Genomic DNA, 23,341 nt, shown 5'->3' with positions numbered 1-23,341 from the left:
CGCGGAGACGTCACGCACGGGGAGGGGAGGAACTTGGCGGTGCGCCGTTACGTGACCCTTCGCCGCGTTACGCGCGGAGAGGCGGGGTTTGGCGTTGCGCTGTGATGTCACGCGCGGGATGGGCGTGGTAGGGGGGCGGGGCCCACCAGCACTGCACGGTGAGCAGTTGGCCGCCACAGCGTGACGTCATGCACGGGTTGGGCGTGGTATGGCAGTGCGCGGTGACGTCACGCGCGGGGACGGGGCGGGGTACGTCGGACGTTGGGAGCGTAGCGGCGACGTTGTCGAGCCGGGGGTGAAGTGTGGAGCGCGGCGACCCGTGTGAGTGCCCGAGGTAGAGCCGCGCAGAGTCGCCGCCGTCCCCGCTCCCCGCTCCCCGGCACCGGCCCGCCGACCTGTCTCCGCCTCCGCCTGGCCCCCTCTTCCTCAGCCCAGCGGCAGCGCTCACGCACTTTACTGTTTATTTATATTTCTCCCTCTTCCTCTCTTTATACTTCCGGTAGGAACGGCCTCGCCGTGGGAGTCAACAGGAAGCAGCATGGTGTAAGGAGCCAGAGCCACTGTTGGAAAAGGGACGATCAAGGTAACTAGCAAACGCAGGGAGGAGGTGGTTATCGTGGCGTGAAGGGGGAGGAGGTGATAGGGGATGATAGGTTTCAGCTCTGCGCATTTCTTGTTTTAATTGCAGTGTTACTAAGCTTTTTCAATGTTTCCTGGCACATCCTCCAGTCCTAACTTTTACATCTTTCCAGCTTTTGGCTCTTAAACAAAATCACATCAAAAGCTATCGTTTCTCGCTGTCCCGAATGTAAACTGAATCAGATAAAAAGTTCCTTTTTCCACGATTTCATAGTTTTTGTTTATGAATTCACAGAGTTCATATAACTGAACTTTCTGGTGGGTGTGGGTTTTATTTACCTAAATTTATCTAAATGGTGGCCGATTGGGAAAGGGGGAGATGCAGCGAGACCTGGGTGTCATGGTACACCAGTCATTGAAGGTAGGCATGCAGGTGCAGCAGGCAGTAAAGAAAGCGAATAGTATGTTAGCTTTCATTGCAAAAGGATTTGAGTATAGGAGCAGGGAGGTTCTACTGCAGTTGTACAGGGTCTTGGTGAGACCACACCTGGAGTATTGCGTACAATTTTGGTCTCCAAATCTGAGGAAGGACATTATTGCCATAGAGGGAGTGCAGAGACGGTTCACCAGGGATGTCAGGACTGTCTTATGAAGAAAGACTGGATAGACTTGGTTTATACTCTCTAGAATTTAGGAGATTGAGAGGGGATCTTATAGAAACTTACAAAATTCTTAAGGGGTTGGACAGGCTAGATGCAGGAAGATTGTTCTCGATGTTAGGGAAGTCCAGGACAAGGGGTCACAGCTTAAGGATAAGGAGGAAATCCTTTAAAACCGAGATGAGAAGAACTTTTTTCACACAGAGAGTGGTGAATCTCTGGAACTCTCTGCCACTGAGGGTAGTTGAGGCCAGTTTATTGGCTATATTTAAGAGGGAGTTAGATGTGGGTAAGGGGATCAGGGGGTATGGAGAGAAGGCAGGCACGGGATACTGAGTTGGATGATCAGCCATGATCATATTGAATGGCGGTGCAGGCTCGAAGGGCCGAATGGCCTACTCCTGCACCTAATTTCTATGTTCCTGATGCCAGAATACACCTTTTTAGCTACTTGTTTAAAACTTTTGCACTGGTGCAGGTTTGGGTATCTATGAAACTCCTGTATTGTCTCCATTTCAAAGAACTTCTGTTGCCGCCAGGTAGACGCAAAATGTTGCAGTATCTCAGTGGGACAGGCGGCACCTCTAGATAGCAGGAATGGTAGTTGGCTCCAGTGTTGTTTTGATTACAATTGATGTAGAGCCAGACATGAAAAAACAGGGTTCAAAGATGGATTTGGATTATCTCTGAACATTAAACAATAAATTTCAGTTAGTTTATGCTTAAAATAAATCTTTACGAAAGAGTGTAGTTTATTGATTGTGTGTTAATGAGTGTGCTATTTTGTCCTTCTCTTAATATCACTTTGAAATGTTCATGGAACACCAGCCTAACAGTGTGATGGCACCCCTTCCAACACAGCAGACTGCTGTAGTTAAGGAAAGTTCAGTGCCATTTTCTCTAGGGTAACTAGGACTGATTTACCAAGCTGTTTGATATAGCAAGCTATGGTGCTGGCTCGAAGGGCCGAATGGCCTACTCCTGCACCTATTTTCTATGTTTCTTGTCAATACAGCGAATGAAAGTATTAAAAATAAATGGAGGCAAGTATAGGATTTCAGTATCGGGGTAGAGAGGTTCTTCTGCAGTTGTATAGGGCTCTGGTAAGACCACATCTGGAGTATTGCATACAGTTTGGGTCTCCTAATTTGAGGAAGGACATCCTTGTGATTGAGGCAGTGCAGCGTAGGTTCACGAGATTGATCCCTGGGATGGCGGGACTGTCATAAGAGGAAAGATTGGAAAGACTAGGCTTGTATTCACTGGAGTTGCGAAGGATGAGGGCGGGTCTTATAGAAACGTATACAATTATAAAAGACTGGACAGGCTAGATGCAGGAAAAATGTTCCCAATGTTGGACAAGTCCAGAAACAGGGGCCACAGTCTTAGAATAAGGGGGAGGTCATTTAAGTCTGAGGTGAGAAAAAACTTTTTCACCCAGAGAGTTGTGAATTTGTGGAATTCCCTGCCACCGAGGGCAGTGGATGCCAAATCACTGGATGGATTTAAGAGAGAGTTAAGAACTCTAGGGGCTAGTGGAATCAAGGGATATGGGTAGATGGCAGGCACGGGTTATTGATTGGGGAAGATCAGCCATGATCACAATGAATGGCAGTGCTGGCTCGAAGGGCCGAATGGCCTCCTGCACCTATTTTCTATGTTCTATGTTTCTAAGCATCACCCAATTTAATATAAATGAAAACTACCAGGTTGATCGTTTGGGTCATATACAAGGCTCTACTTGATAGTTGTATTGGGCCTCATGTTGTCCTAAATACTTCACAGCCAAAAAAAAACATTTCTGAAGGATAGCCATTGTTCTCCTTTATAAAACAAGGTAGCCTGTTTGTCCCACAAAACAGCAATAGGTAATGATCACGTAATTTATGCATGAGATGCTGACTATTATAAGTACTAGGTAGAATGCTGGAAAACACTCTTAGGTACCTGGAAAATGTTGATTTGAAACCTGAAAAGGTACAAGCTGAATTATTTTGGCTATGCAAAAGATGGCACCTCTGACACTATAGTTCTTCCTTGGAACTATACTTTTAAGTGTTGGTCTGGTTTTGTTTGTGATTAGTTGGATTAAGAACAAGCCACCATCTGACTTGGAGATGAGAATGCATTTGTTTGACATTATCAGCAAGTTATCCAATTCCTCAAGAAGATTGAATATACAGAATAGAGAGTGAGTGTCAAAGTCTGCTCGGCATGCTTGTTATTTTTCAATGCTTGGTGACATTACAGATTTCCATTTGGAAAAGGGTATTTGGGCTGCCACAGAAGCCTGAATTGTATTTGTGGCATTTGCTCGATGTATGGTCCAAAATGCGTAGTGAGGAAACTGATAGGGTATCTTCAAGCATTCGATCACTGTCCCTTGCTCTAGTGTTTCATGGTTGAGAAAAATAAGTTGTCATTTAATATATCACAAAATATTTTGTCGTTGTGTGGAAGGGTCTTGGGTAGATGTCATTTGGTTTGTAAGTCCACAGGCCCTGCGAGGAATAGTTTACCTTCATTTCATTTTTTTGACATGTCGATAATATTTTCTAAAGAGTCCATGCAGTCCTTCTATCCCAAATTCCACCATTTCTCTTGCAGTTAGTGATTTATTGGGACACAGGGATGCTTTGCACTAATGCCGACAAATTTTGATTGTGTGTTTCAGGATTTTGTTCAACCAAGCCTTATGTTTCTTACAACAGGTAATCCTCCGACATATTCGCCACCTGCAACGGGATCCCACCACTGGCCATATCTTCCCATCTCCTCCCCTTTCGGCTTTCCGCAGAGACCGCTCCCTCTGTAACTCAGCCCGTCCCACCCAAACCACCCCCTCCTCTGGTACTAGAAGGGTCTCGACCCAAAACGTCACCTTTCCTTTGCTCCATAGATGCTTCCTCACCCGCTGAGTTTCTCCAGCATTTTTATCTACCTTCTTATGTTTCTTAGGTGTTCTTTTTAGCAGGGAATCCTCTGCTGTTTTTCCTTTCGTATAATTAGAAATTAGATATGTTGAGGCAATTTGTATTGTCAAATTTCTGATATCTTTACTGTAATAAAATGTATCATTAAAGCTTGATGTCAGTGATTGATATTAGAACTTTTCAGATGTAAATGTTTATTGAGCTGTGAGAGTTGATTTCACATGGAAACTGATTGTGAAGTGATTCTTGGTTTATGCTAAATTATTTTATTCCCACTCGTAGATTGATAATTCCAATTTGCACATAATATGCCTTGTTTTATAGTAGGGAAATGTCCCCAGATAGCCAAGGGCAGAAATGTGAGGCAAGGTTCAATTGTTGGGTATTAATGGTGGAGTAGCAAGATGGATTCAACAGTGGCTGAATGGGAGATGCCAGAGAGTAATGGTGGATGGCTGTTTGTCAGGTTGGAGGCCGGTGACTAGTGGGGTGCCTCGGGGATCTGTGTTGGGTCCACTGTTGTTTGTCATATACATCAATGATCTGGATGATGGTGTGGTAAATTGGATTAGTAAGTATGCAGATGATACTAAGATAGGTGGTGTTGTGGATAATGAAGTAGATTTTCAAAGTCTACAGAGAGATTTAGGCCATTTGGAAGAGTAGGCTGAAAGATGGCAGATGGAGTTTAATGCTGATAAGTGTGAGGTGCTACATCTTGGCAGGTCAAATCAAAATAGGATGTACATGGTAAATGGTAGTGAATTGAGGAATGCAGTTGAACAGAGGGATCTAGGAATAACTGTGCATAGTTCCCTGAAGGTGGAATCTCATGTAGATAGGGTGGTAAAGAAAGCTTTAGGTGTGCTGGCCTTTATAAATCAGAGCATTGAATATAGAAGTTGGGATGTAATGTTTAAATTGTACAAGGCATTGGTGAGGCCAATTCTGAAGTATGGTGTACAATTTTGGTCGCCAAATCATAGGAAAGATGTCAACAAAATAGAGAGAGTACAGAGGCGATTTACTAGAGTGTTGCCTGGGTTTCAGCACCTAAGTTACAGAGAAAAGTTGAACAAGTTAGGTCTTTATTCTTTGGAGTGCAGAAGGTTAAAGGGGGGATTTGATAGAGGTCTTTAAAATGATGAGAGGGATAGACAGAGTTGACGTGGATAAGCTTTTTCCATTGAGAGTCGGGAAGATTCAAACAAGAGGACATGATTTGAGAATTAAGGGACAGAAGTTTAGGGGTAACATGAGGGGGAACTTCTTTACTCGGAGAGTGGTAGCTGTGTGGAATGAAGTTCCAGTGGAAGTGGTGGAGGCAGGTTTGATTTTATCATTTAAAAATAAATTGGATAGGTATATGGACGGGCAGGGCCGGCCTTAGGAGGTGCGGGGCCCAATTGGGAACAATTTTGCTGAGCCCCAGGTTCCCAGCTAAGGTCTGTAGAATCATAGAAATCCAAATAAAGTCTATTATCTATTAATATATAAAACTCAAATCCGTCCGCCTGCAGTACGGATCCCTTCCTGCCTTTTGATTCGTTGACGGCTGCTCCTTCCTATCAGCTTCCAACACACTTTGAAACAAAGTTGCAAGACAGGAACACTGAACTTTTCACTGCTGCAGCAGGCAGGGGAGGTGCAATTGAGGGCAGGGGAGTGCTGGAAACTTACATTTGGCAACGGCTTCAATTCCATTGGAGGAGACGGGTGCATGGTGGAATATTGGGTTGGGGGAATCACACCATTGGGGGAGCAGACCCAACGGGTCTGCACTTGGTCTAGTAGACTTTATATCTCTATGGTAGAATGGAAAGTAATCAAAATGTGCGCTTAAAAAGTGCCTGCGAGTTAATGGACCAAATAGATCTAAGCTACATTTTAATATAAAATTGCATACATGTAAGCCTACAAGTTACAAACAAAATGTGTAGATCATCTCTGAAAAGTACATAATTACAATACCCCTTGTTTTAGTGACTGTGACATGAAAAAAAAATTAACTAGATTCTGGAAAACAACGTAACTGTTGGAGAAAATACAGTCCAGGCATTAAATTTTGGGCTTCAGCCCCATCCTACCCTTTGGGCTTCTACCCCATCTAAAGTTAGTTGTCTGTGTGTGTGTCCTGGTTGTGTGTGTGTTAGTTGTCTGTGCGTGATGTGTGTGTTAGTTGTCTGTGCGTTGTGTGTGTGTGTGTGTGTGAGGGAAGGAGAGAAGGGAGGAAGGACAGAAGGGAGTGAGGGAAGGAGAGAAAGAAGGGAAGGAAGGAGAGAAGGGAAAAGAGAGAAAGGAAGGAGAGAACAAAGGAAATAGAGAGAGGAAGGGGAAGGAGAGAAGGAAAAAGAGAGAGGAAGGAGAGAAAAAAGGGAGGAAAGGGAGGGAGGGAAGGGAAAGCAAGAAGGGAGGGAGAGGGCCGGCGGCAGGAGCGGATGCCGGGGTCCGGGCGGATGGGTGTGAGCTGAGGCCGAGGTTTGTAAACGTTGCTCCAATCCCCGGCCCGGCCATCCCTGTATTGTTCACTGCATCTCCCCGGGGAGAGGGGGGTGGAGCCGGGGCTGAGTGCGTGAAGCACAGCGACTGGAGGGGCGGGAGTGCTGCCCCGGGACCGTGAGGGAACGACCCACCTCCCCCTTCTCCATCCTCCCCTCACACCCCCTCCCCGTCTACCCGTTTCTTCCCTCTCCCCCTCCACCCGGGGTAGATGTAACCGAGCCGAGAGTACATTACTCCAAAGCAAAGCTGAGAGATTAAAGGATCGACACAAAATGCAGCGGGTCGGGCGGCATTTCTGGACACAAGGAATAGGTGACATTTCGGGTCGAGACCCATCTTCAGGCTGAGTCAGGGGAAAGAGGAACTCAAACCACCTTCCCCCTACTTCCCTCCAACACGGACACGGAGCGATCGCCGGCGCCCCCTTTCTTTTGGTAACCGTCGGGTTTTTTTCCCTTCAGAAAAAAATCCTTCAGGTTTTCAGGAAACCCTTCGGATTTTTTTTTTTCCCCCTTACCACTTCCGAACTTTTTTCGATAGCTGCCATGACCCGTTTGATGTCATCCTTCGCCCTGCTCCTCAAGGCTACCCCTGGTTTTGGCACGCACCGATCTGCCAGACATGCTGTGTGTGTGTGTGTGTGTGTGTGTGTTTGTTTGGCGGAGACTGAAGGGAGAAGCGCTGGCACCAAGAGCGGGCGAACGTGCGGACAGACGGATGAAAGCAACGCTTTCAGTTATGCCTCTCGCAATGTTGCGGGGGAACAGTTGCGGAGCTCTCAGATCTTTTGATTACTCTAGCGCGGGGCCCAATTGGTCCAATCGGCTTAAGGCCGTCCCAGTGGACGGGAAAGGAATGGAGGGTTATGGTCTGAGTGCACGTAGATGGGACTAGGTGAGAGTAAGTGTTCGGCACGGACTAGAAGGGCCGAGATAGCCTGTTTCCGTGCTGTAATTGTTATATGGTTATGTTATGTCAAAGTGGAAAAATTGGAGCTGAACAAAAATGGGTTTTAGTGAGAGGATTGAAAGATGGCTGGGGATGGTGAAGGAATGCTAGCAAATGGAGTTTGCAAAAAGCTGAAGGTGGAGGCAAGAAAATTAATGTGACACAAGGGAAATTTTTGTATTTCTTGAATAATTGTCATCATGGAGTCAAGTGTTTTATTGTCATATGTACCAGATAGGACAATGAAATTCTTACTTGCTGCAGCACAACAGAACATGTAAACATAGTACATAACGGGAGAGACAAAGTTCCAGTGTGTGTGTTTATATACACATGTATACACACACATACTCAATAAATAAACAAATATAGTGCAATAATAGTAATAGTCTATGGATATGGAGCCTGAAGCTAATATTAGGTCATCAAAGATGGCTGAGTGGGATTTGATGGAATAGGATAGAGGAAATTGTAAATTGAATATTGTTGTATACAGAATGAAAGTAGGAGCACTGGAGCGGTTGAATCAAGTAAAAGCATCAGCCGAGAATGGCTAAATGCAAAAAAATGTATATAATTTGTGTTGTTGACCAGGCCAGCATTTATTACCCACTTCCTCATAGACCTCAAAGTTGATGTGGGCTACTGCTTTGATATGCTGCATTCCCTTTGGAAAGACTCCCAACAGTGCTGCTGGGTAGGGAGTTCCAGAATTTCATACCAGTGATGAAGTAGTAGTGACAGTGTGCTTCCAGGTCAGGCAGTTCATGACATGAAGGGAAGCCCTCAGGTGGTAGTGGTTTCCGTTTACCTGCTGCTCGTGTTTTAGGTGGCAAGTAAATAATGTCTTATCAAGACATGCATTTAATTTCAGTAGTGTTCAGTGTCTGATTGCAACCCAACCTTAGATGAATGTAAATAAAGTGGAAGATGACCATTGCATGCTTATGAAAATTCAAGGGCACATGCCTGTTGATAATTTCACATCAGCAATACAGTAATTTATTTGATTTGCATGTGATGTTGGAGGAAACAAGGGTTGCACTCTTGGTAAGTGCTGCTATTGTTTTAAAAAAAAATGCTAATAAGGAGCTTGAACTTTGGTGTTGAACTGACCCCAGAAAACATGTTTAGTTTAGCGATACAGCACGGAAACGGGTCCTTCAGCCCACCGGGCCAGCGCCAACCAGTGGGCCCTGCACATTAACACTGTCCTACACCCACTAGGGACAATTTTTACATATACCAATCCAATTAGCCTACCAACCTGTAAGTCTTTGGAATGTGGGAGGAAACTGAAGATCTCTGAGAAAACCCACGCAGGTCACGGGGAGAACGTACAAACTCCGTACAGACATCACCCGTAATCGGGATCGAACCCGGGTCTCCGACGCAGCATTCGCTGCAAAGCAGCAACTCTACTGCTGCGCCACCGAGACTGCCCAAATGTTTCTAATGTCTAATGTTTCACCTTGCAGAACATTATCATATGCTTTCCTGTTCCCATGCGGCATTGAACTGTACTGCTGGATTTGTGTGTAGTACAAACGTTTGGGTGCCTAACATGTAGAGGTGGAGAATCTGGTTATGTACCTCAGCCGTGTTACTAGAAGCCTAATGAAATTTAAGAAAAACTCAAGTGCATTTCTTTCTTATCCCTCATCAACTTTCTGCAATTTCTGATGCAATTGATCACACCATCCTTTACATTGACTTTACTTAGCTCAGCATTTTCTAGTGCTTTGGCTGGTATGGATTTTTTAGTTAATGCAAGCTTTTGAGATCTTTGCTTCTGGTTGTTTTGGTCAATACAGCCATCTTTTCCAGTAAGCAAGAGCTGCTGCATTTTGCTTGATAACATCTTCAAAGTATTTTTACAGCATGTTAGTTTGGTCAGCCCATTGAATCTGTTGGTTCTTTGAAAAGCATTTAGTCCTCCTACCCCTAGCTTTACAATATTTTTACCTCTATGTATTTTGTTCCTTCATCGACATTTTAATTGAATCTGGATTGGCCATATTTTTAGCCAGTGCATTCCAAGTTCCATTGCTTAAAGAGTTTTTGAGGGGATATCGACTTTCAGCAGAATTGATTTGTGGTAATGAAAGGGGCATGTTTGATATTTATATGGATGGCCAACTTGAAACTGAAAGTGAGGATATGTGCATGCAGATTCTTGCAGAAGGCAGGAAGTTTTTATTTTCTCAGAGACTCATTCATTAATTGGGAACAAGTTGTTGGCTAATGCATTCACCGTAGAGCATTGCAGTGGTGCAGCTTGTCGAGTTGCTGACACACAACTCTAGGGACACACATTTAAAGCTGACCTCTGCTATATGTGTGGAATTTGCATCCAAGGGTTTTAAGGGAAGTGGCTGCAGAGATAACAAACAGTGTAGGAAGGAACTGCAGATGCTGGTTTACACTGAAAATAGACAATCTGAAGAAGGGTCTCAACCCGAAACATCACCTATTCCTTCTCTCCAGAGATGCTGCTTGTCCCACTGAGTTACTCCAGCATTTTGAGTCTTTCTTTGAGATAATTAATATTTTAGTTGAAGATTGGAAAACGGTCAATACATCTCATTTCTCAAATAGAGGGCAAAATCAAAAATGAGGAACTACTTGACAGTTGGTTTATCATCTACTGTTGGCAAGATACACAAGTGTAATGGAACCTTTAGGAAAAACTGAATATAATTAAACCTGGTTAATATCATTTTTAACAAATATGTTTGAATTTGTTGAAAATATGGCAGGCTGGACTGATACTTTAGACTTTAACGATATAGTGTGGAAATAGGGCCTTTGGCCTGCCGAGTCAGCGTCAACCAGCTATCACCCCATATACTAGCACTATCCGACACACTAGGGACAATTTACAAGTTACAGAAGCCAATTATCCTGCCTCGCATGTCTTTGGAGTGTGAGGATATAGGAACACCCAGAGAAAACCCACACGGTAACAGGCAAAATGTACAAACTCCATGCAGAGAGCACCCATAGTCAGTATCGACTATGGATCTCTGGCACTGTAAGGCAGCAACTCTACAGCTGTGCCATTGTGCTGCCCTAGAAGGGAACCAGTAGATGAAATGGGTTTTGTTTTTCAAAAGCATTCGACAAGGTGTCACATAAGATGTTGATGCTTAAATTAGCAGCCCAAAGTATTGGAGGAAGTTTGTTAGCTTGGATTGAAACCAGGTTGTAAAGTGAAAATAGATTAGAATAGAAATGTCTCTGACAGGTTGGAGGGATGCATCTCATGTAGTATTCCGGGGATCAGTTATTCGCCTTCAGTCACTATTTATATTAACGGCCTTAACAAATGAAATTTAAGTTTCCCAAGTTTGATGAATGTACGGAAATAGGTTTCTGATGAGGTCATTGTGGTTCTATAATGGGGAATAGATGATGAGTGGGTGAAAACCTTGCAAATGGAGTTTTCGGTAAGAAAGATCGAAAGGCGGATTTGTATCTAAATGGAGCGGGACTGCAAATGGGTGAAGTTCAGAAAGATCTAGGTGTTGGAATGCACGATTTCAAGTTAAGCACGTCCAATGAGTAGTTAACATGACATTATATTGGCCCTTATTGCTGAGGGGTTGGAATGAAGAATAAGGGGTTTGGTTACAATTATAGATCTGGAATTCTATGCATAGCTTTGCTCCACTTGCCTCAAAAAGGATGGTGGGTGGGGGGAGATTCACCAGACTAATTACTGGAATGACAGGCTAGATGGTTTGGGTTTGTATACTATGGGAGTTTAGAAGGATGACCTTGCTCAAACATATACAGATTGTTCTGCTATAATCCATAGTTGTGTTCCTAAGAACACTCTCATTATACCAAAATAATGTTATAGAAACAATTGTGTTCATTGGGAAAGGGGGTTCAGGGGCTAGAGAGTTTCAGACTAGCAAAAACAAAGGTATTTTTCCTGCAATATTTCCAAAATAAAGGTCTCAACAGCATTGTTTACTTTACCAAAGGCAATATGATACATTATTATAATAGAATATTGTTGCACAAGTGTTAATACAAGCAGTTGTATTTCAATGGCTACCTGCAGTGAAACAGGCAAACTATGTTCTGAAGAGATTAATAGTGTGATTACTGTGGGAAGTTTATATGGAAACATTTTTCTCTGGACTTATTTCCCAAGACAGCTTTTGTTTTCTGCTTGTGAAATTTCCAAAGTATCTCGTGCCAATTGTAAATCTTTGCATTACCAATTCAGTTGGCTTAATATAAATGTTATGCCCTAATTCATCAATTATGTTACATCCAGTTAGCATTATGGAAGCACATGTTATAGAACAACATGTCCAAGCTCCCGTAGGATCTTGTATGTTGAGATTTCCAGCGAATGGGAGAGTTGTAACAAGGGGATGTAGCTACAAATTAAGGGGTCAGTCATTTAAAACTACAGTGTGTAAAAGCTAATCTCAGAGGATCTCTAAAGTTCCCTGGTCCTGAATGTGGTGGAGACCAGATATTTGCATTTTGAGCCGAGCTAGATACATTTTTGAAAGAGTAAGTTATGGGAACTGGCACAGAGAAAATTTAAGACTAAGTGTAGATCTACCATGATCATATTGAATGTTGGGGCACGCTGGAGAGATCCATTACTTTCCTGATCTGGAGTTGATCGGGACAGTTTATTGGAGAAGGCTCATACTTTGCTTTTACATAGTTGTTTGGATTTTGTACTGTCTACATGGTCACTATAATTTGTTTTGAGGAGTATTCCATAGCCAGGAACTCTTGGAAATCTGCTCCTGTCTTACAAATGAGATGGCTATTGGTAAGTGGAGTCCCTTTTACCTAATGCATATTTTGAGGGATCTCTGACTCTGTTTTCCTTCATTGGTTAAGTGGTAGACAGTTTAATTGACTTTTCCCTGCATACTTGTACACAGTGGCTGATGTACACATAGACTTGATACTTTGCATATTGTTAATTGTGGGAGAGCAAGTCCAGGTTATGTTTGCTCTTCTCCGTCTGATATTGATGACCTATCTTTTAGGTTAGGAAGGTGAAGACATTTAAAGAATGACCCTTGATGCTCTCGTCATAGGTTTTTAACCTATGCTAACCATAACCGTTTAAGGTCACTAGGCATAACTCAAGATACTTTGTATGGGATAAGTTTGCTGCTAATTACTTTTGTTGTGGCCACTCAGTGGGGATATTTCCAATATGGAACTTAAATCTGAGCTGCCCTTTTAGATTCCATGGGGAGTTCATCTCCTCTTGGTGCCATCTGCATCGGTAGCACAATGGAAGATAGATCTGGATTTTGGCAGAGTCAGATTTGAGACTTGCGTGGAGATGTGCACGCAAGTCTGACAGCAGTGCCCTCCTGCTGGAAGATCTATCCTATTCTTTCATTCTATCTTGTTCTCTGAATTAAGGATAGTCCTGGTATGTTTGGCCATTGCAAAAACAAAATCTGTTGTCCAGTGATTCTCCATATGGTAATGGTGATATTGCAAACTAGATCTCTAATAGCTTGTAGGTAGAAGGATCACATTTGAGGCAAAACAGATTCAGATCTTCTGTGTTGAATTAATTATTTGCTGAGTTAATTCCTGTCTGCCAACAAATCTTCCCAGAGCTGATAGGAGGTTAGCCATAGTCACTGTTAAAATTGCCTCCTAGAAACCATTGGTGCAAAGCTAGTGGTTATTGATGTTGGAATAAGGATAGCCGCAATGTTATGCTTTGTTGAATAGTTTACCAGATTATGTGTAGACACCAGGAACTACGGATGCTGATTTGCAAAAAAAAGAGTCGGATTAACTGCAGGTCGGGCAGCATCTCTGGAGAACATGGACAGGCAATGTTTTTGGTCGGGACCGTTCTTCAGACTGATTGTAGTTTTGTGATTGAGTCTACAATTTAAGAATAACCATAGGCCACGGTATAAAATGGTGAAAGACAAAAATGCTGGAGTAAATCAGCGGGTCAGGCAGCATCTTTGGAGAGAAGGAATGGGTGACGTTTCAGGTCGAGGACCTTCTTCAGACTGTAAAATAATGATTGACTGTAACACAGTTAATATCTTTTGAAAGGAGTAGTGATGAGAATTTACTGAGGCAAAATGTATGGAAGCTTGGGGGTTGGTGCCTTATTGAGCTTTGACACATCGGAAATTGTGGGAGAGCCTTCTTGAAGACCTTCTGATCAGGAAATGTGTGTTTAGATTGCGTATGAATTTCTATATTCAAAAGGTTCAACAGGAAGTTGCAGCGGCCGCTTGAAATTCTGGTGAATGCAAATTATAATCTCCGGGTCTTTGAGCCCCCCCGCGACAGTGCTGGACAGTTCGTTAAGGTCAGCTTAGGAATGCATGTCTCCCCCAGGTTATCCGTCCCCCCGGACCTCAGTTCTGGAAGAAGGAGTCGAGTCGCCCGAAACACCGCTCCCCATTTCCGAGGGCTCCATACGATGCTGAGTAGTCACCCGCTCCGCAGTTTCCCGAGCCCCCATTTTTGGTGTACCCACGGTGCTAGCCAGCCCCAATGCATCTGAGACCCGACTTAAAAGGTCGGGTATCCCGAACTACCTTGTTTGGTTTTCAAATGACAATATACACATTTTAAACTAGTATTAAAAAAACACCAACACTACATTTAACTAGACAAAAAATAAAAAAAGACAGAGACAGGCTGCAGGGGCCGCTGCAACTGCAACTGGTGAGTCGCGCCGCCAACTCGAAACATTATTCCCTGATGATGTTTCCAGGACCTTCAGAACATCATGGCTCCTCATCAGTTTTTAGGATAGATTACCCAAAGTGTGGTGAGAATAACATTTTAATGAGGTTAGAGGAAGGTTTAGAACTTGGAACTATGCAGATGAAGATCTAGCTGCTACTGGTAGGTGAATGAAATAAGATATGAACAAAGTTGCAAATTGGAGTAAAGAGGGTTGTAGAATGTAGAAGGATTAAAAATTAGAATGCCAGGTATAAAGTTGAGATGTCTCCAGATTAGAAAATCTGATTGAATTTGTATCAAAGGAATGAATAGTGTATTGTGGACAATTAAGAGCTCAGGGTAGCTTATTCAAATAAAAGCTACCAAAGCCTTATTCTTCCTTCCACCTCTGTGTCTTGAGCATTGCAAGTCACTGCTCTTCAATGACACTGTTTAATAGACAGTATAGTGCAGGAGTAGGCCATTCAGCCCTTCAAGCCAGCACCGCCATTCATTGGGTTCATGGCTGATCATCCACAATCGGTACCCCGTTCCTGCCTTCTCCCCATATCCCCTGACTCCGCTATCTTTAAGAGCTCTATCTAATAAATGTGATGATGGTTTTTACCTCCGCCATCCTTACAGGTTGTAAATTCCAAACTTCTGGCACCATACAGCACAGGAATAATCCCTTTGGCTCAGAATGTCTGTAATGAACATGATGCCAAATTAAACTAACATCCTCTGCCTTCAAGTGATTCATATCTCTCCATTCTCTGCATATCCGTGTGTCTATCTAAAAGCCTCTTGATTACCATTATCATATCTGCCTTCACCATCACCTTGGCAAAGCATTCCAGGCACCTACCAAAAATTGAAATAAGCCTTGCCCTACACATCTCCTTTAAGGTCTCTCCCCCCCTAAAAGGTATGGCCTTTACTCCTTGACATTTTCATCCTGGGAGGCAGGGTAGACTGTGAGAACCTATCTATGCTTTCACAATTTTGCACACTTTCAACAGGTCTCCCTTTAATCTCTTGATGTCGCAGAGAAAATGATCCCAGTTTCTTCAACCTCTCATTGCAAACAATAGCCTCTAATTCAGGCAGCATTCTGATAAACCTGCATCGCCTCCAAAGCCTCCACATCCTTTCTGTAAAAGGCAACAAGACTGCGCACTACTCCATTATGCGGCCTAACTGAAGTCTACGAAGTTGCAGTTTGACATGTACTCAATGCCCTGACTGAAGGCATGCATAACATATGTTTCATTGCCACTCTGTACTTGTGTTGCTACTTTCAGGGAGCTATGGATTTGAACTCCAAGATCCCTCTGTGCATCAATCCTGCTAAGTATTTAACTCTATACTTCCCCCTTGCATTCCACCTCCCTAAAGTGTAGCATCGCACACTTGCTCTGATTAAACTCCACTTGTTTTTTCTCCGCCCATTATCCATATGCGCTGTATACTTTGACAGCCCTCCTGAAGGTCTGCAACTTCACATACAACTCCTGGTCACAGTTCTCCAGCCAGATTCATAGTCTTCTCACTTTCTGCTATAGAGTTGATTTTTCAATCATCGACGCTGAGCTATGGTGGAGGCAACAGTTTTAACTAAGCAGATGAAAGGCCAACTGAGATCAGTCCCACTCAAAACATTTCAGAATTATCGCTGCCTGGACACCATGCTATATAGAATTGTAATGGAACTTGGCTTGTAATATGTGCACAAGTGCGTAACCAGGATGTGTGCTGTGCCTATTAATTTGCACCTTTGTAAATGAGCAAGTATATTAAAATAGCATTGAAAACTACAACTGTTGCATATAATGTGGGAATCTTACAGATACCCGATGGTTCATTGAAAATGAGCGAGTTCCGCATCATATATTTATGGGGAATTGTCATCTTTACACTTGTCATTTGGAGTTCTGAAAATCTTTTTTGGCTAAACTTTGGCGAAGGCAGTGGAAATCCTACTTCTGCTGGAGATTATATAAATGTTTATCTTTTTTTAAAACAGGCCAACAGGCAATTTTGGGGATATCGAAACGTCTGAATTTTTGATGTCTGTCTCCAGTTTTTTGGTGTGGATGCAAAACTAATCCTCCTTCTGTTGTGGTGGTGCTGACCTCTGACCTGTAGCTCTCATGTCTGTGCCTGTTATGGACAAACACAAAGTAAAGCGAGCACGTCTTGATCGTATATGTGAAGGTAAGAGTTTAACGTTCAAAAGATCATCTTCTGAGTATATGCCTCACTTATTATGTTTTTAAGTTAAATATGATCAAGTTGCATGTGGTTATTAACCAGGTTATATCACGTCCACTCCAAATTCTGTTTTTAGCTGCTCTTGAGGGGTGTCAGTTTACACATTTTGCTATGCTTACCTCTTCCTTGCCAACAATGTACGAGTTCAGAAATGCAATGTGCTCAATGTCAGTGATGTGCACCTATATATTGGATATAAAAAATACAGTATGCTGGGGCTTCTGTTGATAGAAGATATCACCCACCATGTCTAAAACCTCTGTCTAAAACCAGGTAGAGGCAGATAAGTGTTCCAAATAATCCCATTTTCATTGAGTTGGGATGTCAATTTTGTTCATCTTTTGAGCAATATTTCCCTAATTATCGACAATAGGTGCAGGAGTAGGCCATTCGGCCCTTTGAGCCATTCGAGCCATTCAATGTGATCATGGCTGATCATCCCCAATCGGGACCCCATTCCTGCCTTCTCCCCATATCCCCTGATTCCGCTAACTTTAAGAGCCCTATCTAGCTCTCTCTTGAAAGTATCCAGAGAACTGGCTTCCGCCGCCCTCTGAGGCAGAGAATTCTACAGACTCACTATTCTCTGTGAGAAAAAGTGTTTCCTCGTCTCCGTTCTAAATGGCTTACCCCTTATTCATAAATTGTGGCCCCTGGTTCTGGGCTCTCCCAACATCGGGAACATGTTTACACCCTCTAGCATGTCCAAACTCTTAACAATCTTATATGTTTCAATAAGATCCTCTCTCGTCCTTCTAAACTCCAGAGTGTACAAACCCAGCTGCTCCATTCTCTCAGCATATGACAGTCCTGCCATCCCGGGAATTAACCTTGTAAACCTACGCTGCACTTCCTCAATAACAAGAATGTCCTTCCTCAAATTAGGGGACCAAAACTGCACACAATACTTCAGGTGTGGTCTCACTAGGGCCCTGTACAACTGCAGAAGGACCTCTTTGCCCCTATACATGACTTCTCTTGTTATAAAGGCCAACGTGCCATTCGCTTTCTTCACTGCCTGCTGTACCTGCATGCTTACTTTCATAGACTGATGAACAAGGACCCCCCAGATCCCGTTATACTTCCCCTTTTCCCAAATTGACGCCATTTAGATAATAATCTGCCTTCCTGTTTTGGATACCAGAGTTGATAATCTCACATTTATCCACATTAAACTTCATCTGCCACGTATCTGCCCACTCCCCCAACCTGTCCAAGTCACCCTGCATTCTCATAGCATCCTCCTTACAGTTTACACTGCCACACAGCTTTGTGTCATCTGCAAATTTGCTAATGTTACTTTGAATCCCTTCATACAAATCATTGATGTATATTGTAAATAGCTGCGGTCCCAGCACCGAGCCTTGCGATACCCCACTAGTCGCTGCCTGCCATTCTGAAAAGGACCTGTTAATCCCTGTTCTTTGTTTCCAATTATAACAAGATTTTTAGAAACTTCATTCCAAATTTTATGACCATTGAAAATTGTTGAATAATGAAATCCTTTCTAAAGACTGCAAAACCGTGTTGGAAGATTTAGCATGCCTATGCATTTGGTGATGGAGACTCTTCATCAGTTGTTCATAGTCTTAATATGGCAAATGAATATTACTGTGGAACATTCTCCACAAAGGCTGTGTGCAGGAACCACATCCTTCCCTGATCTGGAGGATAAGTTTTTCACGGTGCTCAGTGAGAAGTCCGGAAAGGGTTGTGGAGGTCATTGTAACAGCAACCAGTGTTAATACAACATCGGAGTTAAAGGAAGGGCATGGTACGTAGGTTTTGGTTTGTTTGTTTTGTGGGAGGAAACATTTATCTTTGTCCTCAAGTGAGTGAGGAAAGGCTCATAAAGTAGTAAGATTCGTAAATATATTTGAATCCATTTTGAGTTCTCCCTAATAATGTATTTAGAATTTTGTTTCCACCAAAAGTAAGGTTAGTTTTTTTAGGTTGTGCCATGCTGCTTCAAGCGATAACACTTGCATTGTTGACCCAACTTGATGAATACCAGATGCACTACCTTTGGTTTGGCATTTAGTGCAATGCCTTTTGAGTGCTCTCTTAAATGGGTCTGTATGTGGTCTCAGATTATTTCCTCGGGCAGTCATTGGTTACTTTGCTTGTTTTAAATGTTAGATAATAGGTCATAGTGTGTTTCAAAATTACCTAAGAAATCTATTAAGATATAAAGGCTCAAAGTGTGCAGTGAGAACAGTGTTCTATTCACCGAGTATCATTTATTCATCCCTTCCATTTTGTTGAATTATAGAATATAAACTTTCACCAGGATGTGGTCCAATGCCTTTGTTGTACATTCTTCTTTCCCCAAATGATTTGTCTAAATGCCTTGATTGATTCCCTTATCAATAATCACTTAAACTTTAATGCAGAGCTAAATTAAATTAGCCTTTTGTATCTTGAGTACTGATCCCAAATTCACAGTGCCCTCCATAAAGTTTGGGACAAGTACCCATCATTTATTTATTTACCTCTGTACTCCACAATTTGAGATTTGGATTAGAAAAAAAATCACATGTGGTTAAAGTACACATTGTCAGATTTTAATAAAGGCCATTTTTATACATTTTGGCTTCACCGTGTAGAAATTACAGCAGTGTTTATACATAGTCCCCCCCATTTCAGGGCACCATAATGTTTGGAACAGCAATGTCACGTAAATGAAAGTAGTCTTGTTTAGTATTTTGTTGCATATCCTTTGCATGCAATGACTGCTTGAAGTCTGCAGTTCATGGACATCACCAGTTGTGGGTGTCTTCTCTGGTGATGCTCTGCCAGGCCTGTATTGCAGCCATCCTTAGCTTATGCTTGTTTTGGGGGCTTGTCCCTTTCAGTTTTCTCTTCAGCATATAAAAGGCATGCTCAATTGGGTTCAAATCGGGTGATTGACTTGGCCACTCAAGAATTGACCATACTTTAGCTTTGAAAAACTCCTTTGTTGCTTTAGCAGTATGTTTGGGATCATTGTTTTGCTGTAGAATGAACCGCCAGCCAATGAGTTTTGAGACATTTGTTTGAAAATGAGCAGAGAGGATGTGTCTATACACAATTGAATTAATTATGCTACTACCATCAGCAGTTGTATCATCGATGAAGCTAAGTGAGTCAGTACCTTCAGCAACCATACATGCTCAGGCCATAACACTCCCACCACCGTGTTTCACAGACGATGTGGCATGCTTTGGATCTTGGGCAATTCCTTCCTTCCTCCATACATTGATCTTGCCATCTCTCTGATATAAGTTAATCTTTGTATCACTTGTCCACAAGACCTTTTTCCAGAACTGTGATTGCTCTTGTAAGTACTTCTTGACAATTTGTAACCTGGCCATCCTATTTTTGTGGCTAACCAGTGATCTTGCAGTGTAGCCTCTGTATTTCTGTTCATGAAGTCTTCTGCGGACAATGGTCATTGACAAATCCACACCTGACTCCTGAAGAGTGTTTCTGATCTGGTGGACAGGTGTTTGGAGATTTCTCTTTGTTATAGAGAGAATTCTTCTGTCATCAGCTGTGGATGTCTTCCTTGGCCTGCCAGTCCTTTTGTGAATAGTAAGCTCACCAGTGCTCTCTTTCTTCTTAATGATGTTCCCAACTGTTGATTTTCATAGCCTAAGGTTTGGCTGGTGTCTCTAACAGTTTTATTCTTGTTTCTCAATCTCATAATGGCTTCTTTGACTTTCATTGGCACAACTTTGGTCCTCATGTTGATAAACAGCAATAACCGTTTCCAAAGGTGATGGAAAGACTGGAGGAAAGTAGGTGCTGAGAGTTCTCTTATACCTGCATTAAGGAGGCATTTAAACACACCTGAGTAATTACAAACACCTGTCAACCCATGTGTCCCAAATGTTTCGGTGCCCTGAAATGGGGGGACTATGTATAAACAGCTGTAATTTCTACATGGCGAAACCAAAATGTATAAAAATACCCTTTAATAAAATCTGACAACGTGCACTTTGACCACATGATTTTTTTTCTATTACAAATCTCAAATTGTGGAGAACGGAGGCAAATAAATTAATGATGGAGGCCACTGTATACCCCCCCCCCCTTTACTGTTCTTGTTTACTGTTGAATATCAGTATCTAGTGCATGATGTTACTATTTCCCACTGTCTCGTGTTCCTTGGTTTCCAAGTTTATTTTTTCAGTTTCTGTGTAGATTAACTTGAAGACTGAGGAAAGCAGCAGAACTTGCCCAAAGTCCTCAGAAATGTTGTTTCTTCCTGAGCAGCATTGAGAACCTTTGGTTTTATTGTTTGAAATGCATATCACAGTTAGTTCTGCACAACAGGCATTGCATGGGGCTTAATAATCTAATAAGTCTTTATTGAGTGTAAAGGGCTCGAAATTAGCGGTTCCCGGGTGCCACTGACCACCCAAAGTGCCGCCGGGCAACCTAAACGCCGAGTCATTTTGCCCGGTTTGGCACACAGATACTGGTTTATACCGAAGATAGATACAAAAAACTGGAGTAACTCAGCGGGTCAGGCAGCATCTCTGGAGAGAAAGAATGTGACGTTTTGTGTCGGCGACGGCTGTAATGCGCGGGAAAGATTCTAAGTGTGGCGTGACGGAGGGTCGGAGCGAATGACAGGCCCCGCACAGCAGTGGCCGCGACGGCGGCTCCATCTCCTCCTCCCGCCCCCCGCCCGCCCTGACAACGGCCGCTGTCTGCCAACGGTGCTTTCAAAACAAACTCTCTCACATGCCGAGGCCGGGAGAGGGGGGGGGGGACTCCTTCCACCATCTGTAGCATCTGCACTGCTCGGCCCCGCATCTTCCTATTGGCTGGCGGAGGAGGGGAGGCGGTGTCGAGGAGATCCCAACCGTCTCCCCCTTTGGTGGAGGCACGAGGAGCGCTGACCTTCAGTTGTCCGAGGAGCGCTGACCTTCCTTCCCGCCTCCTCTGCCCCTTTCTCTCTCTCGCTCTCGCTCTCTTTTCCCCCTTCCCCCCCTTCCCCTCCTGAAGGTTATGTTTGTGGTGAATGTTTCAGAGATGGTGAGACACATGGTCAGAGTAAGACTGCGTAATCAGCATGTGACATTCTTAAACTGAGAGTATCCCAGGCTTGGCCCACAAGGAGAAAAGTTGCTTTTCTCATTCATGTAGCTCAGTATTACTAATCGATGCTGAAGGGGTTCCAAGCAAAGCACATATTAAATTGTGCCCCTGTAATGCACCAGCTGATCATGGTGATGGGAAAGAGTCAAATCCCAGTTGACCCACTCCTTTGTTCTGTTTTTTTCAGTCAAAACACCCAACCTGCTATTTAACACAAGTTTTTCTGCTACTCTGCAATAAATCTAGCCAGTGTATAGTTTGATCTGCATTGATCAGTCTTTTATGTGATGACAACTTCTTAAAGTTATTTTATAAAACACCTGTTTGGATTTCTGCCGTGGATTTCCATAAAGAGCCTGAGCCATCCTGCACTGATCTCGCTATCCACCTTGCATTGATTCTCCTGTCACTCCCCTTCAATCCTACACTGGTCCCCCAATTCATCCTGTACTGATGCCCCTTCCCATCCATCCTATACTGCTCCCCCCTTCATCCTGCACTGCTCCCCCACCCATCCTGCACAAATCCCCTCATTCAACCCTACTGTCATCCCCCACGCTCTCCCCTCACAATTTTACCTACTCCAACCAACCAACTCCAACTAATTCCCCTGCCTCAATCCATCCATTCCGCACCGATTGCCTTCTCAATCTCTCCCCCCCCCCCCCCCCCCCCCCCCCCCCCCCCCCCCCCCCCCCCCCGTAAAATACAGGGACAGTAAATCAAAGGAAAGGCTGCACTTGCCTTCACAAAGTGCCAAATCTTCACGTTACGTCACTACTAATTAATCTCCAAATGCATTGTCCTTGTGCATAAACGTAACAAAACTAACTTTACACACCTATTTTGCGTAACACTTGAAATAAAATGTTTTAATTTATCAATTGCTTAATATCCTTTCACATTTTTTGCCAGTTTCATAAATACCAGATAAACATGTTTACTGTAGTAGCATTTTGCCATTGAAATGCTCTGCTAAAAGGTTCTTTTCAATTGTAGAGTTGTGCAAACTACTCCATGTATTCTTTCTGGATATGTCACTGCAGCTCACTTAATAATTTTAAATGCCTGGCAATAATCACAGCACACTAATTTTGGATCTCAATTTTGATAGGTTAGGCTTTTTGTTTTTCAATGATTTACATAACTTGGAGAATGCTTTCTCTTGTTAATTGATTAAAACACATGTGTATGGTAAATGTTTATTCTTGGTCCATTCGCTGGGATTAAGGTACATCTCCAGTTCTGTAGGTTGTGAGATGTCTGCAGAAGCTGCTGGAGGACCTCCAGACTCTACAACAGATGGGGCAGGCCATATCTAATGATTTAGGCAGGTGGGTGGTTTGTGAAGGGATGCATTCCTTCTGCGGTTGAGTGCTCCCAATGCATAGTCTTGATATTATTGGTATCATCGTTAACCCTTTTCCACGTTGAGTCGTCATGAGCTACAGATACCTATCTACAAAGGAGGTTTTAAAAAAAATCCTTCATTCTGGTTTTATGATCTCTTTCCATAACAGTTCTAAAAAGAATGTCTTGTTTTGGAAGTGGGATATTGGCACACATACAAGGCCTCTCCAATCGAGCCAAGTGAGTGGAAGACCTTAATGTGAGGAAAATGAGGCTGAATGTATATTCATCCAGTTAATTTGG

At 43.1% G+C, this 23,341-nt stretch overlaps 1 protein-coding gene across 6 annotated transcripts in view; it reads left to right on the top strand.

Annotated features, from left to right (window-relative positions):
• LOC129701458 (C-terminal-binding protein 1) overlaps nt 1-23,341 on the top strand; it is a 302,130-nt gene that overhangs the window by 198,020 nt on the left and 80,769 nt on the right. The window contains exons 1-4 of one of the 6 annotated variants that reach the window (XM_055642644.1): nt 255-334; nt 504-583; nt 3,913-3,949; nt 16,353-16,543. In XM_055642644.1, coding sequence (XP_055498619.1) covers nt 16,480-16,543 — 64 coding nt within the window. In that variant the 5' untranslated portion in view covers nt 255-334; nt 504-583; nt 3,913-3,949; nt 16,353-16,479. Of the gene's footprint in view, nt 1-253; nt 335-503; nt 584-3,912; nt 3,950-16,352; nt 16,544-23,341 lie in introns of those variants that run through there. The other 5 variants (XM_055642645.1, XM_055642642.1, XM_055642643.1 and 2 more) reach the window with 5 other exon arrangements.

The sequence above is a fragment of the Leucoraja erinacea genome, chromosome 11, assembly GCF_028641065.1.
Source record: "Leucoraja erinacea ecotype New England chromosome 11, Leri_hhj_1, whole genome shotgun sequence".
In the NCBI taxonomy this organism is placed as follows: Eukaryota; Metazoa; Chordata; class Chondrichthyes; order Rajiformes; family Rajidae; genus Leucoraja; species Leucoraja erinaceus.
Note: the sequence above shows the minus strand (reverse complement) of the source record. Positions and strands in the feature narration are given on the sequence as shown.